Source organism: Neoarius graeffei, chromosome 6, assembly GCF_027579695.1.
Source record: "Neoarius graeffei isolate fNeoGra1 chromosome 6, fNeoGra1.pri, whole genome shotgun sequence".
NCBI lineage: Eukaryota > Metazoa > Chordata > Actinopteri > Siluriformes > Ariidae > Neoarius > Neoarius graeffei.
Genome location: NC_083574.1, coordinates 431,942 through 444,351, shown reverse-complemented (window position 1 = coordinate 444,351; position 12,410 = coordinate 431,942). Strand labels below are relative to the sequence as shown.

Genomic DNA, 12,410 nt, shown 5'->3' with positions numbered 1-12,410 from the left:
CCTGCAGTGTGAACGTAGCCAAAGTGATCAGAACAAATCCGGATACAGTCAAGTTGTCCTAAATTTGATCGGTTAATGGCAGCCAGCCACTGTCGTCTCCTCCGCTCGCTTTTCTCCTGTGCTGCAATTCCCGGGTTAGTCACGACTTTAGGGAGTCTGTGGAAGCTTTTGCCACCCTTTTCCCCCCGGCTACTACAGCCAACAATGACACACGTATTCGGCATTGTCACCCCTTTTTGCTTCGCTGAACAACAACAATGCACTGACACAGCGACCTTTGACTTCCAATATGGCCGCCGCTGGGTTCGTGCTGACTTCGAAGCACTCTATACAGCAGCAATAATAATAATAATAATAATAATAATAATAATAAACTCACTTTTTCTTTCTTTTCTTGTGGCATTACTGTGCATTCATACAAAATTATATCTGAATAATGTCCGTCTCTCAGAGAGTGTTGGAGCTACTGATAGACCTCATCACTAAAATACTCAAAACTCATCAAACTACAGAAAAAAATCATCTCATTTTAAATCTCGTTAATGATTATTAATAAACATTAAATATTGAATAAAATCTTTACCCTGTATCTGTAAACATATGAAACGTGTGTGTGTGTGTGTGTGTGTGTGTACCTGTGTGTTCAGTGGTTCTCCGTTCCGTAACCAGTGGTACGAGGGGCGGGGCTTGCCGGTGGCTCTGCACTCCCAGTGTAAATGATCACCGCTGTCCAGCTGCGAGTCGTTTATCAGACTGATCCACTGCGGTGCCGCTAACAGGGACACAGAGACAACGTGGGACACCATAGTCTTAATAAAGCACACACACACACACACACACACACACACACTGAAGCTCTCCCTTCACTTTAATGAAGTTAAAGAAGTTTTTCTTTTTGTTAATGTTTTGTGCTTTTCCTTTTTAATGAGGTGAAGAGAGAAGTTTTTGTTTTTATATTTAACATCATCATATGAACATAAAACCCTAAAACTCTCAGAACACATTCTGCACTAATTAAAATGAGGAAATTATGATGTCGCCTGAATAATACCAGCCGGTTTAAAGGAGCAGTGAGTAAGAATTCACTTCAGTTTCCCTGAAAGCCCTCACAACAATTTAACTGAAAATGAATAAATATATTGGTGCGGTACGGCAGTGTCGTGGTTATTACTGTCACCTCACAGCAAGAAGGTTGTGGGTTTGAACCTCACAGAGAACCGCCTGTTCTCCTCGCGCCACTGTGGGTTTCCTCTGCATGCTGCGGTTTTCTCCCACAGTCCAAGGGCATGTGGATTAGATCAACTGGCATGCTGGCGTTTCTCTAACCCCCCCCCCCCGAGGTGTGTGTGTGAGATGGTTCTTTGTCTCTGTGGAGCCCTGCGATAGATTAGCGACCTGTCCAGGGTGAACTCCACCCTTCACCTGGAGTCTGCTGGGATTCGCTCCAGTCCCCCCGGACCCTGACGGAGAAACGCTACAGATGATGGAATTTAAAGAAGCTTCACAGAAAATATTAAAATACCCCACAGACTCTGTGTCGATGAGTCCAGTGTTATATTTGATATTAAGTTACATGAGAGTTACACACACAGGGGCGGAGTTTGTCTAAAACAGGGGCGTGTCTTACACATGATTCTGAATGTTGATGTTGAACTTAAAGCAGATACACAGAACCTTTATTTTTAAATACATTTCTGAGTGGATAGTATCTCCATCCTTGACTCTTGTATGCTGCATAAATGGCAATTAAAAAAATATATATTTTTGAGAGTTAAAATCGACCGCAAAGTTGTGATTGGAGCCGCCCCGCTGAGCCAGCCAGCCCTGAGTGCGTGACATCACAGCGGGAACCGGTTTTAAGGCCGAGGCCTTTTACAGCTATAGACCAAAGTCATATAAATAAAAATTTATGGTGAAAGTAAGAAACACCGTTACCGACTCGCTCAGCTAAGACTGATTTGACTTCACTGATTGTGGGTTGACTCTCATTAAAACAGGATGGGTGCTATAACTTATGCAACACACATGTACATGCATGCATTTTCAGTGATAAAACGTAAAAGGCTCATTAAATAATCAGATGAACTGAGACAATCACATTCTGAAGCAAATTAAATAATCTCACACTGCTAACTTAAACACACAATACAAGTTACATGGATTAATCTAAATGCAGGGAAACAACGAGTTGTTTTTGTTGTTTTGTGTCCAAATGAGAGTCGGAGCTTACCCGTCTGTGTTCTCGCTTCTTGAAAGCCGATCTTGTGGCCGATTGTTTTGAAACAATCTGACTTTCAGTTGTTTGTTCAGTTCTCTGTTCATTCGCTTCTTCCACGTAAGGGCGAGATGGCAGCGATATCCAGTGAAGAAATCAGATGGCTGCTCCACTCATTCTCCATTTTCTCCATACTGAGTACTCCGCCATTACTGCTCGGCTCAGGCAATTACTAAAACCCGGGACGGGACGTCACCGGTTTTAGCAACAACCGTGGGGAGGTCACTGCCCGAGCAATGATATGTTCTGTTCTGTCCCAGGTTTTAGCAACAGCCCTCGGCTCACACTCCAGGAGAACTGGTGCAACTGAATTTCCTTTCCTTTTCTTGTAGTTTTCTTTTCCTTTAATTGTTGGTACTGCACCCTCTTTTAATACGGGCTTATAGCCAACGCTCCTCAACAGATCAGAGGTCTCGTACGAGTCTTCAGTAAAATGTGCAGAGCAGAGGACCACTTTGTAGGCGCCCAATGTGCCCGTGAACTTCTCACAAAACGCTTCCAAATCTTTGCAGTTTGAACATTCTTGGGCCGTGAATGCAACGTAAATCCACCTTCTGTCGTGTTGCTGCACCGGCCAGCAGCACATCTACGTGGCATGGCGATAAATTAGCTCAGAATGGAGGATCGGAGTTGCAGTCAGCTCTGTATTTTAGTCTAGCGGAAATGGCGATGAGGCCGATAGACTTCCTGCTGTGACGTCACGGATGTCAAGGTCATTCACTCAGACCGCTACCTATATAAATCACTTTAATCGTAAAAATTACTATATTAGATTTATTGTTAATGCTCAAAACTATTCCTGTGCCATTCTTGAGGTCTCAAGGCGTTTATAAACAAAAAGTGAGGCCATGGCTCTGCGTGTCTGCTTTAAGCGTGTGTTTCTTGTGTGATCTCGGCTTCAGTGAGGAGCAGTGTTAAGTCCAGCACCACCATCTGACAGTTTGATGTAACTACAATATGACACACTGATATTTATGGTCTGCTGTAAACACACACACACACACACACACACACACACACACATTCAAGACCAAACTTAAATACATAAATATAAAAATATAACAATATTCATTCATTAACCATCATTAAAGTCGATGAAAATGTGTTTGTTTTTCACGCGGAGGACGTCCGAGGAGACGCGTCTGAATCAGAGATGTGTTTTCTCTGGAAGATGAATATTTTCTGGATAAAGTGATGAATAAAGTGAAAGTTTCTCTGTAAGTGTAGCAGATGACTCTGTTCAGATTCTCTTTCACATCGTGGACACGATTCCTTCACGAAGTCACACCACTACTGACTTTATTAATTCAAGTGAATTAAAAGTGTGATCAAATCTCCCACAGACACACATTACAATTCCATCACCTCCGTTTAGTGTTTCATGGTTTTAATTACACATGAGTAACCTTCAGAGCACGACATAAAAAATCTTTACAATGCAAAATAAAACCGTGTGCTGGATCATGTGCTGTTTTTTCATGTTTAAATTCTCTCTTGCTTTGTGTTTATTCAAATTACTTTTAACAGCAAAGTGAAAAGAAACACCACTTCTTTCTTCAGTCCTTATTTTCTATCCCTGATTTCATTCGGGTTTAAAGGCGAGCGTTGTGTTTAAAGGCAGTGGTGTAGACATGAGTTAAACACTCCATCTCTGTCGCATCTACTGAAGAAACATCGAAGGTGTGAACGGACTCCACACCGGTGATTAACACAGAAATAAATCAAAGCGAAATACATCAGAATAGAACCTGAAGATGTTTCCTCAGATCAGCAACATGAGTGTGTGAGTGAGATGATTATTGTGAAAAATCCTCGAGACATGACGCTGTTCTTCTGCTCCACACTCACACTGCTGTTAGTGCAGAACCCACGCTCCACCCGAGTGTGTGTGAGCGGATTAGAGAAAGCACTGCGGCTCAGAAACACAGATCTGTGGCACTGGAGTGAGCGCAGAGTGTCTGAGTCTCTGGGCGAGAGAGAAAATCTGGGACACACAAAGTTATTTTAGTCAGAAAAGTAAGAAGTGCATTAATTGGATGCGTGTGATTCCCAGGCAACAGACAGGAGAAGAAAGATGACAAGGATTTAACTTATTTCTGTGAGAGAGCGAATCACATTCCTCCACCAGAACATAATTAAAACCAGCTCTGGAACCAACTTCACCAATGTTGAGTCATTCATACAGCGTTAAAATCATCCCGAGTTTCACACACACACACACACACACACACACACACACACACACACACACACACACACACACACACTAACAAGCCACAGAATTCCTGAAGCAAATTCCCAACAAGAGAATTCCAGTGACTCTTTACTTTGTCCTTTGGGGAACCACGAAACGTTCTGGTTCGTATCAGTAATTACAGAATTTACTAAACATCTAAACAAACAACTTCATTTTAGAAAGGTTCCCAGTAGAACCCATTTTAACAGCTAGAACCTCCGAGGAGCCTCTTTTTATCAGAGTATTTTATTTTCATTGTGTTCAGGATGATGGGCTACAATCTGAATTAAACAAGTTTAAAAAGAGTGAATGTACACTCTCTCTCTCTCTCTCTCAGGATAAATGGTCCTTACTGTACACCTGGACGTGTCCCCTGAAGGTCGTCCCTCCTCGGGAGTTCTCTGCTTTACACTCGTAACTTCCTGCGTCGTCTAGTTGGATGTTGGGAATCTCCAGCACAGCCTGAGATTTGCGGAGTCGAGCCTTTTTCGGGATGTTCCCGTTGATCTTCCTCCATGTGATGGTTGGAATGGGGCTGAGAGAGACAAAAATGTGTCAAAGAGAAAAACATGACAGATTTCAGCAGCAGTGTGAACAACACTCACTCATTTAGATGTGACATTTCCTCTAATTTACAGAGCAAAAGCTTCAGGGTTTGAGATTTACATTACTATTCCAGTTCTTCTTCTTCACCCAGAGCTGCTGCTTCACATCTCACACACACACACACACACACACACACACACACACACACACACACACACACACAGTGTTCATATCACCAGTGTGTCTCTCACGGAAACAGCTTGTGTTCTGTCTCTGATCACGTCTCTCTATAAACTATATACAAACTGCTGTACTTAAAGGTCCCATGGCATGAAATTTTCACTTTCTGAGGTTTTTTAACGTTAAAATGAGTTCCTCTGACCTTCTTAAGTCACCCCAGTGGCTAGAAATTTCATAATGTGTAAACCAAACTATGCCCAACATTTGAGAATGGCGCGTCAAAACGGCGCGTTGATAAACTCTTCCCTTTACTACGTCAGCAAGGGAGATGATCCCCACGCCCCCCCTCTGGATTCCCACCCACTGTATCGATTGCCCGCCCAGTTGTAGTGAGGAGACATAGAGGGAGGACACAACAACATGGCATCACCTAAGCAAGCGAAACATGGAAATTGCGCTGTACATGGATGTGACAACACAGAAAGGAGTCTGTTTTTACTGCCGACGGGAGAGCCCCTGAAGACGCAGTGGCTTAATTTTATTTACTCCAATAATACGCCGTCGAGTCTACCTAAGACGGTGTATGTTTGTCGGAAGCATTTTCCTGAGGAATGTTTCCACAACTTGGGACAGTACAGGGCAGGTTTTGCACATCAACTGTCACTGAAGCCTGGGTCCGTACCAAGCATCCCTGCCGCATCAGCAACAAACACCGAACAAGTAAGTGTAGAACTGTTAAGTCGTTTTGCCGTGTTTTAAAATCGGTGCGTTAGCCTAGCAATGGCTACATTAGCTGTGCAGCTAACCGCTTCCTGCAGTTAGCCAGGTACTCTGCGCTACAAAACTAAATTGCATGCAGCATGCTCTGTTAAACTGAGTTTAGTCTGGAAATTGACTGTAACCTATGAGCTTATGTTTGACTATTGCTCCGCAATGCAGGTCTTCTGTTGGATAAGCGATATGTTGCTGTAGTTGCTGCTTCTATCCTCTTTGGTTACGGAGTGCATGTTCAAGCCTAGGGTATTATACGTTCGTAAACTACCACTCCGAACACTCTCACTCTCTGTTCTCTGTGTCACGTTGAGTTTACGAAAGGAGTCCGAGGGAGAACGGGGTTTTGTCTTAGCAGCGTGGCTACAGGCGCTGATAGCAGCGAGTATGTGTGTGCACAGCTTGGTCAAGCCCCTCCCCCTCCCCCCATGGCCCGCCCCCACCCTCTACCCTTCCCCGCCTCCTGCTTCTCATTAGCAAAATGACGCACTGGGAAAAGCGCTGAAATGGGGCTTTCTCCCAGGAGGCTATATTTACGTGCCAAGGGTTCATTTCGAGAAAGGCTGCGGATATAACATCCGGAAACCTCCACGAGCCCGTTTAAACCATCAACAAACCACCATGCCATGGGACCTTTAAAAATAATGTGTAATGGATGATCTCTGTGTGTGTGTGTGTGAAACAGACGTGTGCTGACGAGGCTGAGAAAGCTGTGATGTTCACATTAATACACTTTTACTTAGATAATAATAAACACCTCCTTACAGAAAACTTCACCATCACAGAAATGACATACATTTTTAATCTGTTTATGATCAGCGGAGCATCTGCTAGACACACCCCTGTGAACAGCTGTTACCATAGAAACCACAACGTGTGGGACAAACAAAGTAAACAATAGATATAGTAGTGAGATGTTCAGGATCATTTCCCTTGACACTGAAAGCGCCTCGTGTTTGTGGTTCTTCGAGTAGACTGTAGAGATAAGAGAACTTCCACACTGTGCTGTGTCCCGGTGTGTGTGTGTGTGTGTGTGTGTGTGTGTGTGTGTGTGTGTGTGTGTGTGTGTGTTGTGACCTGGGCGTCCGGACTGTGTGAAGATAAACTGCTCTATCTGACACCATCAGTGCTGCTGCACTCTGATGCCTCGTCAGTTTTCCAACCAGAGACACATGACACACTGAACAGAACGACTCTCAGTCCATCGAGTGAAAAACAGTCCGTCTCAGAGATGATTGTGTTCCGGCTGCGATCCTGTTAGCGTGGAGATAAGACTGCATGTGGACAGCAGGTACCACTGATTCCAGTTTAGTGCACCCGAGTGTCCGCGTGTCACTGAGGCCTCGGCCGATCGATCGATAGTTAATTACAATTCAGAATCAGGATGTCTGAGGATTTGGGATGGAACTCAGCTTTATAAGGAGACTGAACCTGTGTGGGCATTGGAGAAGAAAGCTAAACGTTCTCCAGATCACCCCTAACTTAATTATTTTCCCAACACCTCTTCATCTTTATCTCCATGCAGTTCGTCGTGTCCTGTAGTTTTCCTGCGTGGAACCTCATTGTGGTGTCTGATTTACTTTTTTGATCCAAAAGGATGCGCTTAGGCTCAGAATGTGCACCATTTTATTTTTATTACATTTATTTTATTATAAATGTACTATTATTTATTTTTTATTTTTAAAGGCCCATGCAACCCTTCTCTCCTTGTTCTGTCCAGTTATTTAGATTTTGATTAAACCTGTTCAATTCGAGTGAGCAGTCAAACAAGCAAATAAAAACTTAATAATAAATATAATAACCTTAACTCGTGATGGATTGTGATTTCCTGTAAAAATATAAAATATATAAAATAAATCACAGACCCCATGGCTAAGCTTCACCTTGAGAGCCACAGATATCTCACACTATTTCATTAGTGTCTGATGAGAACGTTATGAGAACGTTAAGTGGTCGAGGTTAAACTGGAGCCTGGGTAAAGCGAGAGGACTGAGCTGAAGGTCTCAGTGTTCCGGAGTTAGGACGTGAAAATAAACATTCTCATCCCAACACACCGACCTGCTCAGAGGAAATGAGATGATTAGTTAGTGTGCTCAGGGTTATTGGGATGATTGTGTTGAATGCGTCTGTAAGAGAAATGATTGCGCAGCAGTTTCCTGAAAGTGAATAATGTTATATTTTTAATAATGTTTTATTTTGTGAGCTGATCGTTATATAAACGCAGTGAATAATAATAATGTGTCTGGAACAGAACCTGGTGGAACAATTTGTCTAAATAATCTGTGTGTCTGTGCTGCGGAATTTCAGGACGACCTGTTCATTATACTCTATATGGCCAAAAGTATGTGCACCCCTGAATATCATACCATATGTGCTTTTCCCCCAAAATGTTACCACAAAATTAAACACACAACTTTACAGAAAGTGTTTTTGTGCTGCAGCTTTACAGTTTCCCTTCACTGGTGTGTTTATGTTGGAGTGAAGAACGCAAGTGTCCTACACAAAGCCCTGATGAACTGGATATGGAGCCTCATCAACATCCCAACATCAGTGTCTGACCTCTCTAATGCTCCTGTAGCTGAATGAACACACCTCCCCACAGCCACGCCCCAAAATCTAGTGGAAAGCCTTAGCAGAAGAGACGAGTGGAGCTCATTATAACAGGAAAGAAGAATAAATCTGGAATGAAACGTTCAAGTGTGATGGTGGGGGTGCACATCCATCCATTATCTGTAACTGCTTATCCTGTGCAGGGTCGCGGGCTGGATCCTATCCCAGCTGACTACGGGCGAAAGGCGGGGTTCACCCTGGACAAGTCGCCAGGTCATCACAGGGCTGACACATAGACACAGACAACCATTCACACTCACATTCACACCTACGCTCAATTTAGAGTCACCAGTTAACCTAACCTGCATGTCTTTGGACTGTGGGGGAAACCGGAGCACCCGGAGGAAACCCACGCGGACACGGGGAGAACATGCAAACTCCACACAGAAAGGCCCTCGCCGGCCACGGGGCTCGAACCCGGACCTTCTTGCTGTGAGATGATAGTGATAACCACTACACCACCATGCCGCCCGGGGTGCACATGTTTTTGGCCATATACGTAGCGTGTGCCATTGTTGTAGCAGTAAGAGCTGATTATGGAGAATAATATTGGGACAGAACCTTGTGTTAAAACCTGAAACAGCTCTAACAGTCCTGTGAAATGTTTAGAAGGTGTTTAATGTCACTCTTTCAGCTTTTTACATGAGAGCAGTTGATGGAGAGGTTGAACTTGTGATCGCTCTTCTGTTGATAAACACTGAGTTGAACACTCAGCACCTCGTACACACCGATGGAGAGGAACCTTTCAGGGTGAAAACTGACTGCAGAGACAAAATATAAAGAGTGATAATAAAGTGCACTGATGAATGAATCCTCCATCTGGAGGAAGACGGGTCTGGAGAAAAAAAACATGCTTTCGAGCACAAAGCTGTTTAAAGGACAAAGTGACGCATGAACAGAAAAAGAGTTGAATATCGAACAACAAGTACAGGTTTAAATAAAGACGAGTGATGTGTGTAATGTAAACGATTAATGGTAAAGGACTTTATAAACAGTGATGATGTTCTGACTGCAGTGGAGTTGAGACGCTGTTCAGAGAAAACTCAGACCTGTTAAATATCAGAAACAGTGTGTTCTGGTCTCACTGCTTTAAATTTCTGGTTAATATGAAGCTCAAAAACCTCAAACACAACTCATAAAAAAGAGAAACGGTTGAAAATAGAGTTTAATCATTTAATTTGTTTTTATCATGAAAATGAGCGGCACGATTAAAAACAGGCTTTAAAAATAAAGCTCCGATTCACTGCAGGCTGTAACTTTTAATGTTGTTAAAATAAGGATTTCGACACACAACACTTCATCATGTGCACTTCATGCACACGACTCTGAGTGCTTTTCTCCCTCCTGGCGTTTGGCTCACGTTGACCAACTCCATTTGTCACTGAGGGATTTCTGGCCAAACAAGGATAATGGAGATTAAAAGCGTTCAGAGAAAAAAAAAAAAGCAAAGCCTGGTGAGTAAAGAGCTTTTATTCTCCTCTCATCTCTGCTCTCTTCTTTTATCTCTCAGTCCATTTTGATCCATTCAACAAGAAGAACTGCTGACCAGCATCACCAGATCAACATCACGCCTCTCGCAGTCTGTTTCACTGTAAATGATCACTGAGTTTGTGTTTATGCACCAAAGACCAAGTGAGAGAGGCTCAGGGGAGACTTTAAAACTTAAACATCCATTAGCGTTCATCTTCAATAAAACGACTCTGTGATTCTGTTTAAAGCAAATGACGCGTCACTGAGCAGGAGATAAAGAGCATTTCTTGGCGTGAATTTTGGAGGATTTCTTGGTGTGGATCACTGTGTTACCGTATAGCCAGCACGATCACTGAACACCAACAACGCTCAGGTTCTGAAACCAAACTCACACAGTGAGTGCGTTTACATGCACATAGAGAAAATCGAATTTCTGCCGTTGCTCGACTGAAATCGAAGTTCTAAATGCCATGGAAACACCTTAGCTCGGCTGAAATTGAAACGAACTTGATTTGAGCTACACGACCTAGATTATGCGATTGTAGCCGAGCTACTTAGTGCATGTAAACCCTATCGAGCTACGGAGTCGAGCTGCTTACTTCCCTTCCGGAAGTGACGAGTGATGAGACCACAAGCGGGAAACACAACAGCCTCGGTCGGCATGACAACAGTAGTAGTAGCGAGCAGCAGAAGAGGTCAGGAGGAACGAGGAGACAAAAAAACAAAACAATTGAACTTTTTGTGTGTTTATTAAGACATAAGTTAAATTGTAAGCAAAAAACGGACTTTAGAAAAATATACAATTGTGCAAAATAAGTTGTCTTACAAAACAGTGGTCTGTGCAGGACAGTTTGTAGCCAACAGGTGGCAATGACATGTGGTGTGAATGTAAAGTGGAAATCACTCCTCTTCTTCATGACGACAACCGGAAGTGTACCAACACGATGGGGCGTGTAGCGCCACCTGTGGCTCGGGTGCACAATGTACCTCACACAATAGCTCGATTTCCTTGTGTGCATGTAGGACTGGATTTCTCTGGCACCCCTGCTGGGACCCTTAGCTCGATTACCGACAGCAGCTCGATTTGGATGTGCATGTAAACGCACTGACTGGCGGCTTAATAAACCTCCAATCAGCTGTTTTTATATCAACCAGCAAAATGTGTGTGTGTGGGGGGGAGAGAGATAGATAGATAGAGAGAGAGAGAGAGAGAGAGAGAGAGAGAGAGAGAGAGAGACACTTACTTTCCAAGAGCAAAACACTCGAGTCGCACTGTTGATCCCTTAGCAGCAAGGACTGTAGGAAGAAAGTGCACCTCGATTTTGGGCTCATACTCCCCCATTACACCTAGGACCAACACACACACACACACACACACACACACACACACACACACACACACACACACACGGAGCACTTTGTAAACTTCACTGCACCACCTCAGTGTGGATTAGTTTCCTGTACCTGCATGACCCAGGTGTGTTTTATAGGTTGGACAGTAAAGATTCCAGATTCCAAATCATTCAGTTGCTGAGTGTTACTGTAAACTCTTTATCAGGTTTTTTTATTTGAACTTTATTTGACCAGGTAAGTCACTCAGGTGAAGATTCTTACGAACAGTGGTGTCTGTTCTGAGTTTCAGCTCCATTACAGCCGACATGTCTCTCTTCCTTGTTCCTCCTTTCCATCAGTTTATCTTACGGTTTCTGGAGCTGTAACGTGCAGGAAAAACACACGCGGAGGCTGACTGTAAATTTCTGCCTGGTCGCGTCTCACTAATGATTTCCTTCCTCTGGTCTGAGCCTGAGGCTCCTGCTTCCTTTGTTTATTAATTATTCTGTTAATGAGGCTGTAGTTACGTCCATTTCCTGTGAGAGATGACATCAGGTGACAAGAAATTTTCACATTCAGAAAGAAAATCTGCCATAACCTAACCCTTTATTATTATTATTATTATTATTATTATTACATGGTTTCCTTTGTGTGTGCGCGTGCAAGTCACGGTTTCAGAGCTTAAAAACATGTAAAGTTATTTTATTCATTCAGGACATTGGGTTATTCCCACCGTCAGACTGATTTAGACTGAAATTGTAAAGAAATTGAATTTCTCGTGTGGCCTGTAAAGCGTGCACAAGAAAAGTGAAAACTGCTTCAGTCTTTCTTTTCTGAACTCCTTTTCAATTTCAATCTCCTGCTTGTTACACATTTACAGCTCCCGAGCAGCCCTCTGTGTGTAATCCATTTTCAACATTTTACTATTTTATATTCTGCCTGTATAATATTTAATGTGGAGAGACTGACACTGAGAGGGAGAGTCTCAGC

The 12,410-nt window shown here is 43.2% G+C and overlaps 1 protein-coding gene across 3 annotated transcripts in view; it reads right to left on the bottom strand.

Annotated features, from left to right (window-relative positions):
• Nucleotides 1-12,410, bottom strand: part of cntn5 (contactin 5) — a 266,463-nt gene that overhangs the window by 71,915 nt on the left and 182,138 nt on the right. For all 3 annotated transcript variants that reach the window (XM_060923112.1, XM_060923113.1, XM_060923114.1), the window contains 3 exons: nucleotides 11,333-11,435; nucleotides 4,865-5,046; nucleotides 636-772 (listed from right to left, as the gene is read on the bottom strand). In XM_060923112.1, coding sequence (XP_060779095.1) covers nucleotides 636-772; nucleotides 4,865-5,046; nucleotides 11,333-11,435 — 422 coding nt within the window. The remainder of the gene's footprint in view (nucleotides 1-635; nucleotides 773-4,864; nucleotides 5,047-11,332; nucleotides 11,436-12,410) is intronic.